The 24,653-nt window shown below is 42.6% G+C and overlaps 1 protein-coding gene across 5 annotated transcripts in view; it reads right to left on the bottom strand.

The window, feature by feature from the left end:
* The window catches only part of KMT2C (lysine methyltransferase 2C), a 207,159-nt gene that overhangs the window by 10,137 nt on the left and 172,369 nt on the right, over positions 1-24,653 (bottom strand). For 4 of the 5 annotated variants that reach the window (XM_086466929.1, XM_086466926.1, XM_086466927.1 and 1 more), the window contains 16 exons: positions 22,232-24,112; positions 20,117-20,442; positions 17,432-19,254; positions 16,008-16,119; positions 14,922-15,000; positions 14,739-14,802; positions 12,435-12,667; positions 7,361-9,058; positions 5,535-5,747; positions 4,929-5,093; positions 3,515-3,656; positions 2,571-2,718; positions 1,613-1,791; positions 1,362-1,516; positions 926-1,178; positions 213-352 (listed from right to left, as the gene is read on the bottom strand). In XM_086466929.1, the coding sequence (XP_086323055.1) occupies positions 213-352; positions 926-1,178; positions 1,362-1,516; positions 1,613-1,791; positions 2,571-2,718; positions 3,515-3,656; positions 4,929-5,093; positions 5,535-5,747; positions 7,361-9,058; positions 12,435-12,667; positions 14,739-14,802; positions 14,922-15,000; positions 16,008-16,119; positions 17,432-19,254; positions 20,117-20,442; positions 22,232-24,112 (7,611 nt within the window). Of the gene's footprint in view, positions 1-212; positions 353-925; positions 1,179-1,361; positions 1,517-1,612; positions 1,792-2,570; positions 2,719-3,514; positions 3,657-4,928; positions 5,094-5,534; positions 5,748-6,427; positions 6,431-7,360; positions 9,059-12,434; positions 12,668-14,738; positions 14,803-14,921; positions 15,001-16,007; positions 16,120-17,431; positions 19,255-20,116; positions 20,443-22,231; positions 24,113-24,653 lie in introns of all 5 variants that reach the window. The other variant, XM_086466930.1, reaches the window with a different exon arrangement.

The following is a 24,653-nucleotide window of genomic DNA, read 5'->3' as shown; positions in this document are numbered from 1 at the left end:
GAAATTCACTGAATATAAGTAACACCTTTGACACTTCCTATTGGTACCACAAATATGCTTGAGTGTCCCATCCTGAATTACGACATGCAGAAGAAGGGAGACTACAAAGCAACCAGGCAGTGGTATCAGTCGGCGTGACAAGCAGCAGTCTGCGTTGCCTGCAGCTGCTCATTCACCGTTACGTGCAAGAAACTCCGCTCCCACGGCAGTACCTGTTTAAGGAAAGGCAGGTCTTTGAAGGACTTCCGCACACCACTACCAAGAACCACAACTTTGCAGTGAGAGCACCATCGAGGTCTCAATGCTGAGCCTTCTGCAATATTCTGACTGTGATCCTTATAGCCAGCTATACCTACAAAACAGATAAGCCTGTTAGAAGCTGTATCAGATAAACCAAATTTCTGAGAAGTCACAGTATTCTTCAGTGGTCTAGTGGAGTAGCATCCTCCTGGATAGGGCACGGAAGGCAAGCTTCAAACTACATCCAAACTAGACCAAAACCAACTGTGGCAACAAGGCAAAAATACATTCTTGTGTAAGAAACGAGCAACTAAACCAACACAGGAATACATGCTTAAACAACTATGTCAAGTTTTCTGGCACAGGAACAATCTTTCTGAATGGTGGATTTAAAATCAGCCCAGCTTAAAAAAACTAATAATGTTGGAGGCTACCGGAAGAAATACCGCACTGACCGTGACGCAGATAAGCTAATGGAAATCAGCGATGGAGCAGACCTATTAAGTTATGGTTAACATCAGGAGCAGGTCCACAGGTATGGATCACGTAAGAAGAGAAAAGTGTTATTTAGAACAAGAATCCATTATTTAATTCTAGAGCATAAATTTATGAGGCTGAAATACAGTAACACTGACTCAGTTAATATTTTGGTACTGAAAACTCGGAAGACTTAACGCCCACTCACCATTGCTGTTCGCAGGAAAGGGCACATTAGGTTGCTTTAGTCCATAAGACCCTACGATCCTGGCAGGTCCCATGGATCCTGCCTGAGGACCCTGAAGTAGTAAGTGATGCCTGTACTCCATAGATGGGTTCACTCTGTGACTGCTGGCAGTTGCCATGGAGGATGGGACGTCTGGAGCGTTACTAACCTCGTAACTGTTGGGAATTCTGACGTGGAGCAGGTTGGAGAATGCCGCTACAACGCTACTGATGTTCTAAAAACGATAATAAAAACAGACCTTTATTTTCATCAGACAGTTAAGATAGCAGTCATATAAATTATCTGAAGATTGCAATAGGTGCTTTATTGTACTCTGCTAGAACCCCTTCAGATTCACTATAAAATATATTAACTCCTGTTGTACTTTATAGATGTAATACAAGCTTATTTCTTTTACCTCAGCAGCTGTGGGATGTAAAGTAATTGCTACAGATATGAGGCCAGACTTAGGACCATTTTGGGAGGGTCCAAGCTGAGAGGCAAACAAGCCAGAGCCAGGTAATGCTCCTGAACCAGGTTCTGATTTTATATAATTCCTTTTGGCTTCTGAACCTGAAAATAAAATGAAATACACCAGGTTAATCCTACACACATGTGAATGCAAAGCCAAAAAAAAAAGCCTAGTTCTTTGCTCTGCTACAGTCTCACCTTTTCCAGTACTGCTAGGTAGGATGGGAATGATGGGAGATGGTACGGGTTCTGGGTTCTCCTCCTTTACAACTGACAAGTCTGGATACCTACTGATTTCCATTCCCACCACGCTTTCAGGAGAGGAAGAAGGAACAAAGCTGTCAGGAGTGTCCCTGTCCTCGCAGTGATCTTGAACCCTGGAACAAAACACCAAAAAGCTGTTTTGGAAATGGTCTAAAAACTTTTGGTAAGCCAAAGTTATAAATTATGACAGGGGCCGTTACTTCTGGGCACCTCATACTCCCTTGCTCACGGTGGTTTCTTGGGAAAGATACACAATGAAAACCAGAAGCACTAACAAAGCTCTGGCTCCATCATAGAACCATCTGTTCCCCAAAGCTCCGTCTACCTGTGTTCAAAATTAGTATTTAATGTTTAAACTTTGTGGTTTAAGTGTAGTTACTGGTTCATCCCCCCTCATCCATGCACAAGTTGCAGTGCCTCAAAGACACCCAACTTCTGGTTAGGCGAGTGAAAGGGAGGTAAAAGGAAGATCTTTGTAGGCAGACTGATGTTCTAGCAAGCGTTTCTCACACGGCAACAGAAACTGAGTGGAGCTGGGCAGTTTTCAGGCTGACTCGTAGCGTACTGCTGTCTGGTACAGCAGTCATGTGCCGTCATGGTGCAACAGTACCATGCTGCTCCAGGGAAAATGCCAATTTGTATAGTTTTCCTCCACGTTCAAGAGAGCAAGGTAAAGAATTCTTGAACAATTTAACCGAACCTAGAGTCTAGAAATGGCAGGAGTCACCCATTTCACTGTGCTGCTCTCTACACGTTATCCCAGTACATTCTCTGCACTGTGTGGCTGTGCCCAATGGATTTCATTTCTTCACACCTTCACAGTCTCCTCTCCTACTAAAAGATCACAGAAACTGCTCCAAATAAGTTTTTGAAGATGTCAAGGAAAACCTACCTTAACTCCTCCTGATTGTTGTGAGGTGGTGTGGGAAGTGAAGCAGGAACATCCACAGTTTTAGGGCCCTGAGCCATTGCTCTTGCTAATAAATCATCTTGAGGTCTGAAAGGCAACTGGAACTGCTTTGGTCCCAGAGCTTTGGTAACTGAAAACAGAAAGGCACAGCACAATGAGCCATCCGTACAGCTCTTCCATCGATACACACGCTGTGCGTCAGGGTCCTGGTGGCTCCCTGGTACAACCAAGGCGTTACAGCAGACGGTAACACCGCTCCCATCCACCTGCAGTTCAAACGTTTTTGACCGTTCATGATTCATCTCCATATTTACAAAAACCTGCAAATTTTGAGCAAAAAGGGCTCGAACGGCTTTTAAGTGTGCCTTCTGACCGTATGAAGAGGACTTTTGTTTTACTTAAAAAAAAAAATAAAATTAAAAAAATCAACAACTTTGTAACAGCAAAGGAAAAGGGGTGGGGATAAAAAGGTTTTAATCACTGAACAGTCCTTAGGAAGAGGCAGTATAAAATTTTTTTTAATATAAAGCAATTTTAATTGACGAAATCAAAAGCATCAGAAAATACATACTAACTACACACACAGCCTGCTGAGGATCCACTTCAGGTAGACTGCTTTTGAGCTCACTCAACTAACTGGCTAGTCATTTGTACTGGACAAAAACTTGATTTTAAGGTTTTCTTTTTCATTTCTGAAGGGTGCTTCTAGCTCTCAACATTTTTTTGAAAGGGAACAGGGAAAAGGCTATAATTTGACATTATACTGGTGTAAAATAAAGCTGGATAATAATGATTACAACCTTAAAGAGCCTAGGCATACTGTTTTTATAAAACAGTAGCAACGGAAAAACATCCCATTTCTCTATCTTTGTAATTTGCTACAAACTCGACTCCTTTATGACAGAAACAGTATGTATTAGTCTTACCATCATGACCTCCTATCACACCAGCCTTGCCAGCAAGTTCCTCAGTGGTTGCGAAGCCATTTACCAACTTCTGGCATGCCACCGGAGGTGGTGTGGGAGGAAGAGAGGCTGGGGGCGTCGGAGGATTGCTCAGATTGTTCTGCTGCACGAGATTAGAGAACCGTCAATCAGCCACGGAACACGGTGAAAACTTGCCTTGTTCTAGTACTAGATAACGCAACCCACTCACATGTTTATACACCCAGAGGTGGCACTGATAAGCAGCAACAGTTAATGCTCAAGTATGTGACCAAGTACATAAAAGCATCTACTATAAATGACACAACGCTTTGCTTTTCTCATATCAATGATATTATCAGAGAGAGAGTTTACACGAGGAGTATACATTACTGAAAGAAGATACAGCTAAAATATTTACAGAAAAGCACGAAGAACATTTTCAGGAACAGTCTGGGAGCCCCAACAAGTTCCTACAGTTTAAGCAAAGGTCTGAACGTAAGACTGAGAGCGCCGCTCTGCAGTGACTCCCCATCACCACAAACAAGTCGGCTTGTCCGTTTTCACTAAAAGGGAAGCTACCTCACATCTAGCACAGGATGAGCTTTCACTGAAGCAGCGACCACGGAGAAGCACATACTCTTCAAGTTCACACTCCAGGCTACTTCTCACCAGCTTACTCAACTGCCCAGATTTTAAATGAAAATTAAATGAGAACTTCAGCATCTGCTCTTGCTGCAGTCATGCCTGTAAAGCTAATACTTATTATTCATTTCTGACCACAGCAACTATTTCTGCTAGGTCACATTCTCAGCTCACATGCAATGTAAGGCTGGAGTAAACACCACTGTTTTTTAATAAGTTACTAAAGTTTTTATATTAGGGTAGCCAAGCAGCAAATTTGATTCTGTCTGTTCAGTATCTTGCTGCTCTCCCAGTCCTGCCACTCTGATCTCAGAGACTGCGCTTTAAATTCTGTGGGATATCAGCTCATCAACAGTCTATTTTGTTCAGAGTTCTCAGGCTCTTAGTTAGGGCTTAGTGGACAAATGAGGAAAGTCTATTTCCCATTTAATTCACATTACAAAATGCTTTAATGCTTTCAATGACTTTGCAAAGTACTGAGAATTCAGCTTTTTCTGCTCCATAAAACTGTAATTACAATTTTCACTATTTAGCATCCATCTGTAAAAGGAATATTTGTAGTTTTTAATTAGTTTACGGCACAGTTTCCAGAACAGATTTCCACTTTCAGAGAGTAAGACAATGGTGACTGTTTCACCACTGCACTGTCAATCTAAAAAATTATTTTCTTCTGGTTGCACAAGGCAGGAACTCTAAGCAACCAGTAGTAGTGATGTCATGAACTCCTTTTCCCACAGAGAGCATACAATGGATATCTAGACTAACACCGCACCTTGTAAATGAGCTGGGAGTAGTAATCTGAAGCCCCATCAAGAGTAGCACTACCAAAACTTCCCACAAGTCGATTTCCACCATTTAGCTGGCCACTGCCATAGGGAAGAAAGTGTGCAAAGCTCACTCCAATTATTGGTTCCATCAAAGGCAGAAGAGAAAGCTGCTATATGAAGAGGAAAAAAAAAAGTTAGAAATGAATTTAAGTACAACATGGAAGCATTGCAAGTCTTCAAACCCCAACAGAGTGGTTTCTAAATTAACAAAATAATCAAAATCTACCCACTATCAGAGAACTGTGTCACACACAGGCCTCTGTTTACTAAGGAAGGTGGTCCCCTGTCCATCAGAGCCACAGCTCCGGCTCCCTGCCAGTGCAGCCGCAGAGGCTGCCAGAGCTGACAGGGACTCCATGGTTTTGAGACTACCAGATGCCTGCCACGGCAGTAGATCTTCCAAATCGAAATAAACCCAAAACTTTAAATTTCCTTGTTTTGTGGCAGTTTTTCTACTCAAAATTCAACTTAATGATTAACTTCAGTTCCATCACAAGAAGCCGACCTTTCAAGTGTCCTCTTGACGCACTACCCAGCGTCTGTACACCTACCTGTTTTAGCTGGATGAATGTATCAGCGTTAGGGTAAATGGCTTGTTTCTCCTCTTCCTCTTTTTTTCTTTTCTTGGACCGAGGAGCTGCCTTCTCTCCTGTCCTCTGAGTTCGCTTATTTCTCTGTTTCTTGGTTTCAGGTCCTACATCTGTTCTCTGAAGCTGGCTGTTACTACACCCAAATGCACCTTGCATCTGGTTTCCTGCAGTTTGCTGGTATAAAAAAAGAAAGCGAGGCAGAATTTTTGACATTTTAATATACAGGTCATTCAAATTTACTGCCTGATAGTCTAAAAGAACACACATGGTATAATAAATCTCATCGATAACGAACTGTATTTTATGGTTTGTTTACTTCGCTGTCTCACTGGCAACTGTAACTGCTGCACTGTCCCTACACCCGGAATTATGACGTATCATTAACACCACTGACATCTGAAAACACCATTAAAAACTCGACAAGAAACATTTTCTTTTAAAATAAAGTTACATGTGCATGCAACCTTAGAGATTTTCACGAGGGCATAATGAAAGGCAGACCTGGTCACAGACAAAAGGTGTGTAAGTTAATATCATACAAATGGATTTTGAGGTTAGAAACAAACTCAGTAGTGTGAAACGCTGCAGGATTGTACCATTTGCTTCCATACTTTTTCAGTGCAAATTTGCAAAGCCACTCTGCACAGAAAAGCACAGTTGTGTACAAGCAATCAAAATGGGAACTGGTAACGCAACAGACAGTGGCAAGACAAAAAAAAAAAAAACAAAAAGCCAATTTCTTTTTTTCAATTATTACTGTGATCAGCTCTACATGAGCTCTGCCACAAGTACTCTCACCGCTCTTCCTGTCATATATGTTTTAACCGCGGATCTTTAACACTCACCTAAGTTACCTGCTGCTCACAATTGCCTTTATTTTTATCAGTCTTTATTCATTTTGAATGCGTTTCAATTTTGTTTCAAGAATGTATTTAGAGTTCGGCCAGTCATAAAAGAAAACTGAGTAGAGATTAAAGATTACCATAAAATGACCAACAAATCTAAGTGTAAAGTGTGTCCTACCTCCACAGAAAGCAATTTTCTTAGGTCTGTTTTTAAGAACCTCATAAATTATTAAATCATATCATGCCATTAATATAAAGAATTAATGCTCCTTTCCATTAAAGTAAAAGTAATTAGAGAAATATTCTGTAACACAAAAATCCAGTAATTTTAGGAGATTTAATGATTTCATGCTTTTGATAAAAATCCTAGAGCATAATCTCTACTAAAATTAGAGCTAATATGTAATTTTCACAGGGAAAAAACGAGCACAGACTTGGTTCATTCACCGAACACTCCGAACGGCACAGACGAAGGAAGGGCTCCGAAGCCCAGCCCCGTGCCTCTGCGAAGGCACACGGGCCATCCTAAGCATGACTAAGGTGGAGCCACAGAAGAACGCAGCAGACAGACCTACCACACACTGTACAGAAACATACTAGTAGGTAACTAAGCGCCACGCTGTACATTCTTCTCTTAATCTTGGTCCATATTAGGAAGTGGCATTTTTTTAACACGATTTTCTATAGAAAAACTATTTTTTGCATTTTAATAATTTCTGAATGCACTGATCTACAAAGTCATGTTAAAATTTGTTCTTTTTGTAACACAGGTGATTTACTCATGGAGAAAAGGCAGGATGGGAGGTAAAAATTCCTCAAAGCTGTTTACTCCTTGTGCAGGTAGGTTATCTCCCCACCTTTTCACAAATGCCCGCGGTAAAGGCACAAACTAGCCTTTGATTGTTGATGACCGCTGTATAACAAAACCAGTAACAGGCTCACCATTCCTTCAGCTGGATTCTGCTTCTCTGCTAACTTTTTATCCCCAGAAGCCTCCTCTTCTGTTCGGCCGCTGTTCTCCGATTTCTGATTCAGAAGAGATGAGGACTTCTTATTTTTAAGCAGGTGTTTCAGCAATTCGTTCCCTGACTCCCCTTTCGCTGCTGGAACGCTGGCTGGTCGTGCTGGACTCTGAGCTGAAGAGGCAGGCTGCGATGTTACCTTATCCTCCTCCACTTTAATACTGCTTGGATTTTCTGCTTTAGGCTCAGCTTGACCCGAGCATTGATCAGTTTCTGCCTTTTCTAGTTTAACTTCTTGAATGCTGGTAGGTGTATCTGTTTTAGCCTTTTCAGTCTCTGTACTTGCACTCGGCTGTTTCTGTGGCAGACTGCTGTCGGGGAGCTTACATTCCAGCTCTGGAGAGGTCTGGCTCTCTCCTGTGTTTGATGTCGATGGGCCTGTTAACTCCACTGACTCTTGTTCATCTTGATGACGTGAAAGTTCATTGGGGGTGTTAACTGTGGGGGTGGAGGTAGAATCAGAAATGGTTGGAGTTGACGGGGCAGTTATATCTGAATGTGGAGTTGACGGGGCTTTTATTGACTCAGCATCATCGTCCTTTTTCTTTTTTCGTGTCCTTTTCTTTTTTCCTTTCTCTTCTGGGATTATGTCAGAATACAGCTGTATGAGAGACTGGCTTGATCCAGGGAAGTTCGTTGCCTGGGGCACGCTGGTGTCCGAACCACACGGGGCACCACTACTGAGTACTGCAGAGGAAGGTACGGCAGAAGCAAACGGAGGCCTGACTTGGTTCTGTGTAAAGGTAGCCCCAGGGAGGTTCCCGTGAGTTTGTTTTACATTATGGAAGTTAGGGGCTCCACCTGGAACAGCAGATGCATCAGGTCCAAAAGTTGTGGGTCCCACTGGCCTTCGCTCACCGCTCTGCATAAAATTTGTGGCAGGAGGCGAGGTCACAGAGCCTTGTTGCAGAATTTGCCCCATTTGTTGCTGCTGATGCTGTGGCGACTGCTGAAGAGGTCGCGGAGTTTGTATGAAATCACAAGGTAGATCAGAATTAAAGAAAGGTATCTGAGATAAGGATGTTTTGTTATTTAATTCAGACCCTATCATACCGTGCTGTTCTAGTTCCATTCTCTGCTGTAAAGCCCTCTGTCGATCGACCTCCTGCATAAGCTGAATGCGTTGCCGCTCCTGTTGCTCTCGTAAACGCTCCTTTCTTTCCCGCTCTTGAAAACTTTCGCTAAAAGGGTTATTGTCCTCAAACTCCACCCTTGGGGGTGGCCCCGACTGTGCAGTTGCGTTTGGACCAGGCACAGGAGCTGGTGTACCGGGAGTAATTGGCAACGGTGTCATTGGAGGCTGCATCCTTGCTGGATTCATGGAAATATGACTTGCAGGGGCATTTGCAGATTGCCACCCAGATAAATTTGGCATTCTGGGAGGGTTGGATTGCCCGGGGATTACCACTGTATGTTGCTGATGCTGGAGCTGTTGTGCCACCATGGGGAAGTTTTGCTGATTCATTGCTGGTGATGCTCCTCCTGGAACCATTGGTGGTTGAGCCTGGACGCCTGGCATTATACCATGGGGTGCCATTCCACACTGCTGCTGCTGCTGCTGCTGCTTGATTCGATACTCCTCAATCAGTTCCGCATGCTCTTTCTGCTGCTTTCGAATCTGAAAATTAAAAAAGTCATTATTCATCTCTGACATGTCCTGACTATGAAGTAGCATAAAACATCTAACTCACCATTACAATTTCAGCAGACAATGAACCTCAGGCAAAAATAGCATTTCTGCACAGTCTTATTTTCTCTCCCTTTTTAAGGTTAAATAGCCATTATTTCATCAGAAATACTATCCATTCCAAAATTTTAGAAAAAATAACGGCGCCTCAAAGTTCTAATTACATACCAAGACTGCACTGTGCTAGAGCATCACAGAATCACAGAACGTCAGGGGTTGGAAGGGATCGCGAAAGATCATCCAGTCCAACCCCCCCACCAGAGCAGGACCACCTAGAGTGGGTCACACAGGAACACGTCCAGGCAGGTTTTGAATGTCTCCAGAGAAGGAGACTCCATAACTCTCTGGGCAGCCTGTTCCAGCGCTCTGTCACCCTCACAGCGAAAAAGGTTTTCCTTATGTTAATGTGGAACCTCCTGTGCTCCAGCTTGCACCCGTTGCCCCTTGTCCTGTCATTGGACGTCACCGAGAAGAGCCCAGCTCCATCCTCCTGACACTCGCCCTTTACGTACAAACCTAAACCAAAAGTGATCCTTGTTCTACAGATTTTATCATCCACGCACAGGGTAACAATTGTTGGGAACAGACAGGAAAAACAAAGCAGTGAGATGGATGATCTTCACACACCAGCAAAAACTTTTAAAAGATGTAATTGAAAAACGTGCAGGAAAACAGCGAGGTAGATTCCCACTTATTCACAGGCAGATCTCAAACATCACACAGCAGATGGAAATGGCAACCGCTGCTTGAAAATTTTAAATTTTAGGGGGAAAGTAAACTCAACTTGGATGCTGAAAGTTAAGCCTAGTAGTTTATTTTTAAGGCAAGCAGGAGAAGCCAATGGAAGAACACGACAGTGTCAACTGGACAAGAAGGAGCATTTCAGAAACACAACAGATACCTAAGTACACTGCTCTCTAAAAAAACAAAAGGACTTGTAATCCACCAGTTAGAAATACATACACTATGGAAAATCTCTCTTTTACTTCCATTCATTATGTTACAACTTCCACAATTTCCATTTGCTGTTTGTACTGATAGAAAAAGTCCAGACCATAATTAAAAATGTTTGATGGCACTCTCCTTTATCCAGGGCAAGGGACAAGCCAGAAAGTTGAAGGTAACAGAGATTTTAGCTAAAAGCTCAGGATAGCAGAGGCTATTTACACAGTCATCTCAGGTCCAAGATGATTTATGAGCTCTAGCTTGGCACTGACACCGCCAGACAAACAGTGCCACTGCATAAAGCCACCAACGGGATCGATCTGCATCACACGGTCCAGCGCTGCAGGACTTCTCCATGGGTAGACGGTGCTAAACCTGTGTTGGCTCTGTGTGCCTCTACGCTGAGGCATCCAAACCGCTACACCCTCCCGGGACCCACAGCGGCGGATCAGCCCCGTAACCGCACTTGGAATTAGCGGAGCTCTCGAAGGACCAGCACTGACTACGCCCCGCTGGACCTGAGCCGACCTGAGCAGACTGACCAGGTGGCTTCAAACAGAGTAGGGGAGAACAAGGCAGAGCTCACCAGCACAGGCCCAGCGCCACACCACAGCAGTTCAACTGCCCCGGCCACAGAGACAACGCAGCAGTGTCTGCACGGCTCGGTGCCTGAGCTAATAACCCTGCCTGACATCGACTCGCCTCGCACAGTCAGCTCCGCGTTCTCTGCGCCCACGGCCAGGACCAGCACCTCACAGGGATCCGAGAGCTCTTTTCCCTATATACGCATATGTAGGCTTTGCCCTTTTCAAAAACTACTAGGAGCTTGGTAACGGAAAAATTACTTGATCCCATTTGAAAGAGTGGTGAGTTGCTTCAAATAGAAGGTCCTTAAGAACATACTTCAATAGAACCTTATTTAAGTTCCTGCTAGGTATATAACAAAGTGCTGTTCAGGATGTGGGTGACTGGTCTAAGTCAGTGGCTGAAGGGGAGTGGAGGGCATTTACAGAAGTATATGAAAATTAAGTTTAAAAATGAAAAATGATAAGTGCCCTTAATTATGGGGCACTAATTGAATCTGGCAGCAATGTCTTGATTAGCAGCTATAACTTCAACACAACTCCACTGTAAGACTAGACTGACGTACGTATGACAAAGATCGGTTAAAGTGAATTTTTTTTTGCATTTATTCTACTTGTGAATCATTGTGGTAGGGAAAAAAAGAAAAAAGAAGAAATGATGTTGACATAATTTATCTGCTCCATCCATCTTCCACATAATGAAAAGATGAGCCAACTAATATTCCATCCAGCGCATACTTTGTCTTGAAGCAACACAGGAGCAAGGACTTGAGGGTCAGATATCACTTAGGACTTCATTCCAAGCAGCCTGCTGCCAATTTTTTTCCCCTCATACTAATAAAGGATAATTCTAAAGCATTTTTATGTTCACCAGGCCTAGCTGATGCTGACAATCAAGCTAGATAACTTATAAACAATGTCTTGAGGAACACAGCATTCAATACTGTTGGTCAAAGCACAGATTTATCAAAGCTATCACAGGTTTAACTTTAATCTCACTATAATCACAGTTACAAGATGTAGCAAGTGAAATTCCAACTGAATATAAAGAAATTAAAACAAAAACCAGTGAAAGTGGTTAGGCACTGGAACTGGGGCCCAGAGAGGCTGGGAAATCTCTACCCTTGGGGACTTGCAAAACTTGACTGACAAGTCGCTGAGTAACCTGACTTAACCCTGAAGCTAGTTCTGCTTTGATCAGACGATCTGATGATCTCCAGATATCCCTTTGACCTGTACTATTCCATGACACAGTAACAGATACACACACTGATGCTCGGTGTCTAGGAACTAGACAGATCGTAAAACCAGACTAACACTAAAGATAGAATGAAAAGAGATTTTCAAACAGTAACGTTTAGCTGGCATATAACCAGTTCTGATTACATAAGGACACCTGAAAAAGACTGTTACGAGGCTCATTCAAGCCCGAAACAAAACCCTGCGTGCTATGACTTTCCTCTGAATCTTTCATTTATGCTTTCCATGGTGCCAGGAACTCTGTTGCAAGTCATTTTGCCAAGTAATTTCCCCTCTTCCCAAAGTACTAAACCAGCATTCTGTCGTAATGTTTGCCATAGCTTATTCTCCTCCAACTCCAGTGTCATCGTCAATCTGGACGAATGCTGTTAGACACAGAGAATACGATAGGGAGTGGCTCCCTTTGAATAAGCTCCACTGTATTTAAGCATTTCAGCTCGCCTTTTAGAAGATTTAAAGAGTCATACCAGTACAATAGCTTAGTATTAAGGTGATCAGTTTGGATTCCACATGATTACCTGGTCTAGTTGTTTTTGGACCATACTCTGCTGCTCAGTAACATGTTTAAGCTGTTCTGCATCTTCTTCCGGGAACTCACGGCCAGCTTTCTTGGCTGTACGCTGTTTTGCTGAGAGTGCCTTTTTTGATTTTCTGTGTGCTCCAATTTGCTCCTCAAGGTACTTCTGCTGCATTTGAAGAAGTTGTTGTGTTTCTTGCAGCCATTCCTCATATTGCTTTCTTTGTGAATCATCTAGAGAGGAGGGAAATTAAGTATGATATGATCTCATCCCAGGGGTGAGCTCTCATCCTGCTTTTTAGAGATGATGTTTAACCATCAGGTTCCCCCCCTTATTTTAAAAACCATTGGTCAAGTTCAGCCAAATTTGACAGAGAATTCGATATCTCAAGAGATGTTCAACTCTTGGAGTGATTTCAGTAAAGGAGACAGAGATCCGAATTACTGCATTTACTGGGAGAAAGCAGTTCTAACATAGTCCCTTCATTTCAAGACACCTTGCTATCTAGCCAGTACCTGTGCACTTGATAGCTAGTAAGAAAAAGCAGCTTTGAAAGCAGCAACAGAACCTGCTGGTACCCTGCTCTGCCACTGAAGAGGGGACACAGAAGACCTCTGGAAGTACCCAGGTAGAGGGAAAAAGACTAGGGAGTAAGGATACAAACTTGCAGGAAACATGGACTCATTAATTCTGGCGTTTGCGGAGGAGTTTCGTATATATAAAATCCATTTTTATTACTAAATCTAAGAAAAAAATCAAATTATAAACATCCATCAAATATTCATTAAACGAAAGAAAGAACTGTCTTTGTAAAAATAACTTTCCCTCAGTCCTCCACACAGGGCCTCCAGCACCAGCACCTCTTCCTCCCCACAAGCAAATGCACTCTCATTTAGACTGAGACATCTCTTTCTACAAATGAAAAATGCTCATCAGCTCTGAGCAGTCCGTTGCTCTCAGAGGTTTTTCTCGAGGCAAACCAATGAAGTCTGGTAACACTTGACCTGCACGAAGCTCAGAAGGCAAGAGAGAAGGTTTGGTGATGGTATCATTTGTCTCCTGACCACACTGAGGCAATCAGCTGGGTAACCACGAATAAGGCATGGATCTTCCTTGCAAACAAAGTTTGTTTACTAAAGATACCTACACACAGTATGATTTCAATATAATCAGGTCCTCCCTGCGCCCCAGTCCCTACCACCTTCTATTTTAACAGTCACTCTGGTAGTGACAGCCATCGACTCTTAACGGCTCAACTAAATCAATTCACAGAACTAGCTCCAGTCTCGAGGGGTGCCCATTCTTTCAACGGTAAATTCTGCAAAACTAATCACATAACCTGAAGGGACAATTGAGTGGAAACAATGGAGAGTAACTGCAGTCGGGAGCAACGTGAAAGCACAAGTGAAAGTACTGAAATATTAACAAGTTCCAGGTAAGAATAACCACTACTGAAATGGGAAACAGATTCTCAAGTGCTCAAAACCATCACTACCTCAACCAGAGCGAGGCCACCGCTAAGTGCCACATCAAACCTCACCAGAAATTAATACAGATAATATCGCAAAAACTCCTTATGGCATACTCAGTGCTGCTGCTCCTGTTTCTGGAAAAGGTGAAAGCGTTTACTTCTGTTTCTTATTCACAGATACTAAGTAAAGTTTTTGCAGTGATAGAAACACTTTTTTTATATGTGGTCGTCTTCTCCCAACATATGCTCAGTTTTAATTTCTGCTAATAAATCTTTCTCATCATAGAGACTAGGATTTACAATTGATCTAGGGCAACCAGAAACAAGCAACACAAAATACTAGTGCTATGTACTTCTGCTTTCAACAATTCTGGTTCTCAGCCAGTCTTGCTTAACGAATGCCTGGAAAGCTTTTATTGGTATTTCTTAAAGCAACAACGATGCTGCACAAAACCTTTTGCTTCTGACATACAGCTCCCCCATCAATATAGATTGCTCAGAACATTACAACACAACCAAAGACCAGGTTTTTGAGACAGCAGTCTGTCAGTTTATAGATTAGTATTCTCACACAAATGCAAATAATGCTAGTTTTCTGTTTGTTCCGTTTCCCTCTTTTCTCGTGGTGTTTCTTTAAGGATAGCTTCTACAAAAATGTTAATAGCATTTACTATGCACCCCTTTATTAGTTGGTATTGCAATGATCAAATGACTCAATTTTAAAAGGAAGAAATTTTGAGAGACATGATCCATTATTGGATACTTTATCTTAAAGAAAACAGAAATGTAGAATGAAACACCAACATACAATAAATTATTAAACCTGTACTTACTGACAAAACCAGGACCGAAATTGGGAGGATTAGGTCTAGAAATCTGAGGTGTCAAACTTCCGTCCTAGAAATTTCAGTAAAACATATAAACAAGGATATTAAATCATGATTCAATTAAAAAACCCAAAACCTGGTTATCATTATTAAACACTTTTGTTTAAACCCCATATGAAGTTGTATTACCTGTGTAATTACCTGCTGCATATGATTTTGGCCTTCACTGGCCTGAGCCCCTGGCACTGGCTGACCCATAAAGGGAAACCTATTGATATATAAACAGAAAGAGAAATTACAACATTTTAAAACTTGTGGGTATTTTAGGGGAGAGACAACTAAACTTACACAAAGCATCCAAATGTTTTATAGACATTTGCTTGAACTTCTGTACCAAACTTTTTCAATATCTCGAGAAATTAATTCCCATTTGATGCTACAACACTTTGCCCTTGGTTGAAACAATTGCATTTTACACTTCCTAGAGAAATGAAGTAAGCATGATGGACTGTGCGCTAAAACAGTGAAGACGCACAAAAAAACTTCCATATTTGTATTTTAATATACTATGATACACAAAAATTATTTCATGGATTAGGTATTGCGGTCACCAGCACAGTCAACTAGAGTTGGGTAAATGTACGCCCCTGGTAAGCCACATGTTGTCATATAACACTGAAGTATGTGTTTGGGAGCAGAAAACACACTGTTTTATGGGCCACATAAAAAGAAGAGGGACAGATCCTTTCTGACCCATGGACTCCCCAGCTATGGTAAAGGCAGTCATGGTGAAGCCTGCACAGTTCATAGCTCCTTTTGTCCTCAGAACCGATTTAAAGAGAGGATGAAACTTCCACTACTTGGGCTAAATCTTCATTATACTTAGCATTAAATGACACAGAACACGTTGCAAAATGCAACATGAAGTTTAACCGTTGCACGGCCGTCAACGGTTTTCAAACACAATGCATGGGAGATGGGTCATTGCATAATTGGTAAGTGGGAAAACAAGGAAAGCATCAACAGGGAAGCCATGCTGACTGATGACATTACAACTGGAACACGTCCGATGAGTTTTAATACTTCTAATGGTCTCCTCTGCCACACTGGTTTTATTCTTAGGAGATAATCTTGTATTAGCACGGACTATGAACTACCTGAAAAGAGATTTTTTCCACTTTTAAATTTTTTCATTTCCTGTGCTCAGTTTCCCCTAGTTCTAGCATCTTCTTTTTCATTTTGTGGCCATAAAGAATGGTATCAAGTGTTACCTACCTGTTCATAACCATTGGTGGCATCCCCATGTTACTCTGCGCCATGACTTTATTGATCCCCTTAAGAGCTACCATTTTTGCTTTCATTATAGGATCAGTAATTGCATCAAAATCTATAAAAGGAAAACAGTGAGAGTGAATTACATAGCTGAACATTGTAAGTTATTAACTGGAACTGACTTGTTTAGATCTAGCTCATGCATAAATCAACAGTAAAACAACATAATTGCATTAATATTTCACATTACTTGTCCTCTTCACTTTGAAATTCATTGTTAATATGTAGTTTCATACACCCCCTAAGGAAAGCGACTCCAGAAGAAACTGCCCTTGTTTTCAGCCACAACATGCAAAGAAAAGCAGGTCAGTCTGAGAAGGGCTCTAGACCACATCTGGCCTATGACCCAATGGATTAACAAATTCTATTTATAGGTTTAAGAATCATGAAGAAGTGTTTCTGTGAGTTCAGCTGGCAAAACGGACACACCACCACTAACGTACTAAGACAATGGTCTGGTCTCTCTGTAATGGCCAGCAGCACTAGAGGCAGAAAGGCACACACCCCATCCAGCACCTGAAAAGACCATAAGCATGGTGAACTCTGCCACTGCGCTATCTCGCAGGGCAGGATAAATGGGAGCACAGAAGGGCCGAGGTTCGAAGGGACCTCTCGAGGTCATCTTAGCCACTTGGGGTGGCTGCAGCACGTTCTAGCCACACTACAAATACGGAACTGGGACTCAGGGGGGAGGTTAAATTTGTCTTTTGAACCAACAGCCTTGAGGGCCAGTGTAGTTAAAACTAACACGCTTCTCAAAATTTCCTATTTCATTAATACTAAATGACAGCGATGGGTCCTGATCTGAATGCTCAGACTGCTATGTCATATTAAACAGGAAATCTTAAATGCTTTTAGTACGTGCAGAATTATTTGTGATGTTTCTGGGCCTTGCCTAGATTGTGAGTTAATAATACACCTTTTGATGATCCCTCTCCTTGAGACACTGCAAAAAACTCTAACAAAACCATAACGAGACAACTGATAGATCAAATATCAAAAGGTCAGCTATCACACTTGACCATTTAATTTTGTTTACAAGGGGTGTATTCACTCCATATCACATATGAGAACCTGAAGAATAAAGGGAATATGCACCAGAGCTGATGTCAGAAAAATCAGCAGTAATGCAGTTACCCTGATCCTGGTAATGTCAACAGAAGCCTTACCATGGAGTTCAGAATTCTAGCTACATGCTCAATTTCCATATTCCCACTATACCTACTAAGCAGGTTGCTTTTTGTTATGTCACCTTCAAGCTCCACATATCTACATGCTTCTTTCAGTGCTATGGATTATTTAACTATTTATTGTTGTGTTTTCAAAAAAAACTAACCAGAACATCAACAAATAGGTCACCCACATACCAATATTGGGGAAAAATGGCTCCGAACGTTGGCGAATCATGGCTTGCATCTGTCGTTGCTGCTGCTGCTCCTGTCTTTCTTGATCCAAAAGGTCCTGCAGAAGAAGCGGCTGCTCCTCTAGCAGAAGTGGTCTCTCTCGATTTTGTTGTTGAGCTAAAGGTTGAGGGAGCATTATCTGTTGGGGGCCAGATATGCCACTAGGACCAGGACGGTTTGTTACAGCCACAGTTTGATTAGATGTCTGTCCTGTCCCAAAATTATGATTAGATGACTGACTCTGAATAAATCCTGGATTTGGTGACCCTTGAGAAAAATTATGGTTCATTCGTGGAACCATGGCTAAATTTGAATTTAAAGTGTTTTCCAAGATCTGTCCACCAGGTGTCATTAGTGTTTGTGGAATACCTGTTGTATGGTTCATTTGTGTCGTTGGCAAAGACTGAGATGGAGAGCCTAGAGTCCTTGCTTCAGCATTATCTGAGCTTTCATTAGCTAGCAAGCTTGAGAGGACTGGCGTGGACCCAGAAATACTGCAGGAACTTACTGCTCCTTGAACAGGCAGGGGAGCAGATCCCTGAGCATCTGGACTAGGCACAGTTGTTTCTTGACTAGGAACAGCAGTGGTTTTGTCAGGGAATTCTGGGTTAGCAGGCTGCGCCGGAGCCTTTTCTCCATCCTTTAACTCCACTTCAGCAGCCTGTTGAGTACTCATGGATTCAGCATTTCCATCACTTTTTTCATTTTCATTCTTCTTTTCCTCCTGAATGTTTGGGGAAAGTACTTCTGTTTTAATTTCATTTTCGGTAGCAGATTTCTTCTGTGGAGACTGGGTCTTAGGAGGAGAAACGGTTCTAACACCTTGTTCTTTCTGTTTTGGTTCTTCTGTCTTGCTCTGGATATCTAGTTTGTCATCGATGGGGACACTAAGGTCTAGTTCTTCATTAAACATTCCTTTCTTATCCCCCACATCAAGGTCTGGGTCTGTGTATGCAATTATATCAAATTCCCCGGATCTCAGAAGATCATCAAGGTGAGGATCATTGGTTTCCAAATTATCTAGAGTGTCCAGTTCATCTCCTTTCCCATCTTCTGTGTCTAGATTCAAATTTTCCAGATCCTCATCATCTAAATCCTTGACTTCAACTCCATCAAGGTCTTTCACATCCAAGTCTTTCACAGCAGGATCATCAGGATCAAGCTTTTCTTCTAGACCATCACTTGGCTGGCTGGCAATCTGTAAATTTGCAGATTCATCACTTGGTGCAGATGTAGACAACGATGGTCCTGGGAATGCATCAGCAACAGGTGGATGACTTAGAGAACGTATTACAAGTGCAGGTGGGTTGTCAGGATTGATTTGATCCTGCTGGGATTGAGACATATGCTCCAAACTTGCAGACATCTGCAACTGGTTAGGTATACCTTGAGAATTATGTCTCAGTGGTTCTGCCTGTCTTGGGCCCGGAAACTCCTGCCTGGGTATAAACCCTGCATGTCGTTGATGTTGTGCTGCTGCATCCATAACATTTGGAGCAGAAGGATTAAAAGGCAGCCTTGGCCTCCCGTCAGGAGCTCTGTGACGTAACTCGATGAATGCCTGACCCAATATATTGTGCTGCTGAACTGGAATTCCCTGTGGAGGAAAATGTTGAGAGATCCCAGATGCATTATTTATCTGCGGATTGTTCACTGGCCGAGGCATATCAATAGACAGAGATCTTCTCAGCTGTGGTGGAACTCCAGGGCGTTGCATTGGCTGCTGAGGACCAAGGAAACGTTCTTGACCTGATGGTGGACCATGGCCACCTCCTGGAAACCCGTATCTAAAATAGAGTATGAAAGACTAAATAATCTTTTTTTTCAGGACTGCCTAGTCTGGCATATTTGACTAAATAACTATTCACCAAAATGCTTTACATGATGCATTCATTAAGATATTTAAATAAATATTTTGACTAATTATGCTTACATTTAAATGAGCTTTATGACTACAATAAAATAATTGCTTTAATTATGTTTAATAAACAACCTGTTTTCAATTCCAATAATAATAATGGATAGAAAACTCTGGCATTAAGTACCATCTTCATAACTAAACTGCATGTTAATGCAACTCAGCATAAAAAATAATTTTGTGTGGATTTAGAAATTACTGAAATAAATCCAAAATATTGGAAATAATAATTCCTGAGATGACAATTTAGGTCAATACTGATATTCATTTTACATCATAGTATTCACTGCAAAAATGGCACAGACAGAAGTTGACATTTGATCTCATATTCATTGTAAACGAAACCAAGAATATTACATTTATCCATTATTAAGACACCAAAGCTAAAGTCAGATCTTTCACTTTTAAAAAGAAGAAACGCCCCAATACCATGGGCGACAAGATCTTTCAGGACACGTAACTTTCACAAGTATTGCAGTTTCTCCATTTTTATTTCTGATCAATTCCCAACAAAAGACAGTGTGAAACAGTGTTAGTGTAAAATAAACATTCTGATGTCACAGATGCTTACAGGAAAACTCACTGTACCTACTGACTTCAGGAAGATTACCAGCTACTGTAGACAACACAAATAATCAAAAAAACCCCACCAAAAACCCTTTATCTAACAATTTCTGTAAATGTACAATTACTCCTGTAATATCCTGGTTTCAAGAGATCACAGAGCTTACCTAAGACCGTGAGGTCTCATCCCCATGGCACTCATATCACCTGGAAACTGGGGTCTATTGAACTGCCCATCACCAGGAAATGGTCCACGTTGGTCTTTTGGGTATACGGTGAACCTTGGCCCACCCGGAGGGACCATGGAGGACCTAATATTCCCAGGATACGGAGGAGGAGGGCGGTTAAAAATTTGATTTAAGTTGTCTTGCTGCCAATGCTGAAGAGGAGCAGCATGGCTAGGAGTTGCTGCATCCTGCAAGGCTTTTTCCTGACGAACCGCATTCTTCTTCTGCTGCTGTTGCTGTAGAATAATTTCACGTAATTTCTGGCGCTGTTTAAACAAAAAAATATCATTGTGCTTGACACTGCAATTGACATATTTTGAAGTGTTACACTCTGCTAGGTTAAACCTTTTGGAGGAAAGAAATTCTTCAATCGCTACAGAAAAATATTATAAACAACCATAATTACCTCAGAAATTAGAAGAGGGATCAAACGGTGCAAGATGCTGGTAATGCAACTTAATCTCCAGACCTCTTGTTAAAGTGTATGGCGTGAACACATTTTACTAATTAACATATAAGTAACTCTCTTTTCCTTTTTCTATTCCAACAATGCAGGCCCTTTTACCTCATGAGAAAGTACATTCTGAGGATGAAAGGCAACCAGAGGTCCACTGAAGAATCTTCAGCAAGAGGTTCACACCAAAGCTGCAGAACTTACTCTGACTCTGCATGATAAATACTACCAATTTTTCTGCTAAATCCACTTCTTACAAAAGACTGAGCAGCTCTGCACAAGTTGAATGTAATTCTATGTCTCAGCAAGAACTGTTTGCCAAACATTCATTGATTAAAAAACCTGGAGTGAATGTGCCTCAAGAAGAGCGACCAGTGACCAATGGCAGGATTCACCTCAACACATCAGCCAACTGAAAAGTTAGATGTCTCGTCTGAGATCTTTGCCTATGCTCCCTTTTTCAAACAGTGAACAAGTCACTGACAATCAGTTCTATGTCTCATCTACTATAGGATACAATTAATTGTCCTTTCAAGGTGGGTTTTTTTTCCTCACACTGTAGATAAAAGAGCTATTACAGACCAATTATCTGCATCTTCAGTGGCTTCAAAGATGGCCTTTGCTTCCTTTTTTTGGATTTTGTCCAAACTCCTTAAAAATTACTGATGTTTCTATATTCTGTATATTGTGGTTCTACCCAGGAGGACTAAATCAACATACTAAGTGAATGAAGATAATGCTATGTTATACACCTATGTTAACTGCAAGAAACTTCAAATTTCAACAAGAATGGGTGAAATTCTTCTACTTATGACATTTTAATATGTCCTAGGTTACAGTGCAAAATGTGCCAAAAGGAAAAAAAAAAAAAAAGTATTCTATTACCATCTTCAGGAGCTGTGGAGACCAGGTGGGGCGGTGCTCCCTGCCTCCCCCCTCTGGACTATCTCCTGTTACTGGGCACAACAATGCCTTATCGCCTGACCCATCGATAACTCGCTCCTGGGCTATCTCCTGTTAATGGCCCATCAAGGAACTGCCTCACGACTCCCCATCCCATTGTGAGATGCTCCGCCCGGGGGGAAGGAGCCAAGCAGTCCATGCCAAATAAAAACGGAGATTTTGAACACCCTAGCAGCCTTCTTCCACTGGATTCCCAGAGGAGCTTTTCCCCCCACTGGAGTTCCAGAGGACAAGAGCTACCTACCTACCACTGGACCTTCGGAGGAAGACCAGACTCTTTTACCTGATCGCTGCTTCCACAGAACTACATCCATCGCTTCAGGAGGACTGCAGCCAGCATCTTATCAGACTGCTACTGCCACCCTAACAGGGTGTCAGGTTGTATTTCTGACTCTGTCAGTGTAAACCAGTGGGTTGTTTTGTTTTTTCCCTGCCTTGTGTTATATATATATATATATTAGTAAAGAACTGTTATTCCTATTCCCCATATCTTTGCCTGAAGGCCTGTTAATTTCAAATTATAATTTCGAGGGAAGGGGGTTGCATTTTCCATTTCAAGGGAGGCTCCTGCCTTCCTCCCCAGACACCTGTCTTTCAAACCAAGACATAATACCATGAGTATTAAACATTATTCTCACCTGTCTTAACTTCTCAGTATCTGCTTGAGACATATTCATGGTATTCTGTGTATCTGTTACTCCTGTAGTGGGTGCTGGGCCAGGAACTTGTGAAACTTTGGGAAATTGTTGTCCTTGAGAACTCATTGGAGAACTTCCAGATGCACTGAAGTTGCCCTCAGATCCAGGCCGTGGCTGTTCAGCAGCATCGTGGGCCAGTTGACTAGTTCCAAAAGATTCTGGCTGAGGTCTTGGAGTCATTGGTGGTTGATCATATGGGTCACGTGCTGGAGCAGCTGGACCATGGCTAAATGAATCCGTTATTGCAGGTCCTGCAGGTCTGGGAGTCTGAGAACATGGATCTGATGGCCTGACAAAAGTGCCCTGCAACCTGTTCTGTGGTGTCTGCAGGAAAGGATCCCTATTCGGTACGAGTCCTGGTCTTGTCATAGCAGGTCTGTTAAAACTCTCTGGAATTCCTGGCCTTGGAGTTGCTGGTTGCTGAGAATAAGGATCACTGAGAACTGGCCTTGGTGTTCCAGGAGGTTGGGCGTATGGATCAGAATGTCTCTGATTAGCTGGGGACTGAGCAAACAAATCCGCTGGCTGAGCAGGTCTTGGTGTTGGTGGTTGCTGCATATATGGATCAACTGTGGAGGGCCGAGGAGTTCCTGGAGGTTGGGCATAAGGGTCAGCAACCGGCCGAGGAGTACCTGGAGGCTGGGAGTAAGGGTCCTGAGAAGCTGGCCTTGAAATGGGTCCAGACTGAGGGAAAGAATCACTCTGTTGCCGCACTATCCGGGGTGGATGGGCAAAAGTCTCCTTTATGGCAGGATGGGGAGTGAGGGGAGGCTGGCTGTACGGATCATTAGGCTGATTATGGGAAAAGTTATCCACTGGCCTTGGTGTCAAAGCGGGCCTTTCATACGGATCCACAGCAACGCGCCTTGGCGTAGCTGGCATCGACGCGTAAGGATCTTGCGGGGACTGAGGTGGGCGCATAGGAGTTTTAAAAGGTCCAGGGCTACCGTCAGCAGGAGCAGGAGTCGGAGTCAATGGTGGCCGTGCATAAGCATCAGCAGAAGTTACCCTCTGTCTCTGAAACGTGTCAGTTCTAGGAGCCGGCTTAGTAAATGGATCACTGCTCCCAGCTGTTAAAGGAACCTTCCCTGACTGTTCCATAACTATGGGTGATCTCGGGACCCCCAGTGGTTTGGAGAACTGCTCTGATGCCATGACAGGCCTGGGTGTGTCTGGTGGTTTTGCATAGGGATCACTGCTACCTGGAGATGAAGAACACGAATCCCTGACCGGTGAAGGCCTGCTTCCTGATGGTTCAGTTACCTGAATGGGCCTAGATATGGATGACTGGGGTGCACAGGTATCTAATGGTGCAATGGTATTTCTTCTAACAAAGTTTTGGTTAATGGGTGCTGGTCTAGGTGTTCCCACCATTTTAGCATACGGATCCATTGGAGATGGAGGTCTTGTGTTTGCGGAACCTGGAGAAAACATCTGTTGTGATGATGTCTGAGGAGTCTGAGACTGAGACAGTGAATCGTGTACTGGGATTCGAGTCGGAGTAGGGGGTGGGGCTTGTGGTTTTAGGAACACGTCATCTGAGGATGCTGATGTAGGGGTAGCAGGTAGCGGCTGCTTTGTAAATAGATCCTTATGGAATGTCTGCTGTGCAGGAGACATACTGCCATTGCCAGCCTGTGGTGTTAAGGGGCTCTGGATCCCACTGCTCGGGGTGTCTGAGCCAGACTGGTTCAGAAGCTGTTGTGAACCAAACTGCTGCTGCTGCTGTTGCTGCTGCTGTTGCTGCTGCTCGTTTTTCACTTGTTCAAGCTTCTGCGTGGCTTCTATTTTGGCTTGTTGCTTACTTTTTTGCCGCATTTGCTGTTTCAAAATTATGAGGAAAAAGGTTACACTTGTAAGTCCAGGATATATAAAATCTTTCTGACGCCTCAATCTATACTTAAAACTTTAGGACACGTCAAAGATCAATTATAAATAATCGTAAATTGCAAACTTTAAATGCAATGGGAGCACAGGGTCTAGCTATATGTAAAGCTCAATAACCCTGACATGCACGTTGACTGCCTGAGAAGAAGCATTTCCCAGGTTGCCTAAAGAGCAGCACTGCTTTCCAACCTCATTCTTTGAAGACAAAAGGTTACTGACTGATGCAGCACTGATGTGAGGCAAACGGGCTCCAAGAGACAACCAGCCCAGTTTGAAGCAGTAGTCTGCAATATAGGGTATATAAAAACAAACTACTGCGCTAGCCAGCCATATAGAGAAAGAATAACCTATTTCCATAATAGGCAGGATTTAAGAGTCAAAGTTTTAAAATAAAGTTTTCTAACATTTACAAGCAGCTTCTCTTCTGATAGCATCTCTTTTCTTCCTACGCAGAATGGCTGACTTTACACTCTTC

This window comes from Leptosomus discolor, chromosome 6 (assembly GCF_034619465.1).
Source record: "Leptosomus discolor isolate bLepDis1 chromosome 6, bLepDis1.hap2, whole genome shotgun sequence".
Classification (NCBI taxonomy): Eukaryota; Metazoa; Chordata; class Aves; order Leptosomiformes; family Leptosomidae; genus Leptosomus; species Leptosomus discolor.
Note: the sequence above shows the minus strand (reverse complement) of the source record. Positions and strands in the feature narration are given on the sequence as shown.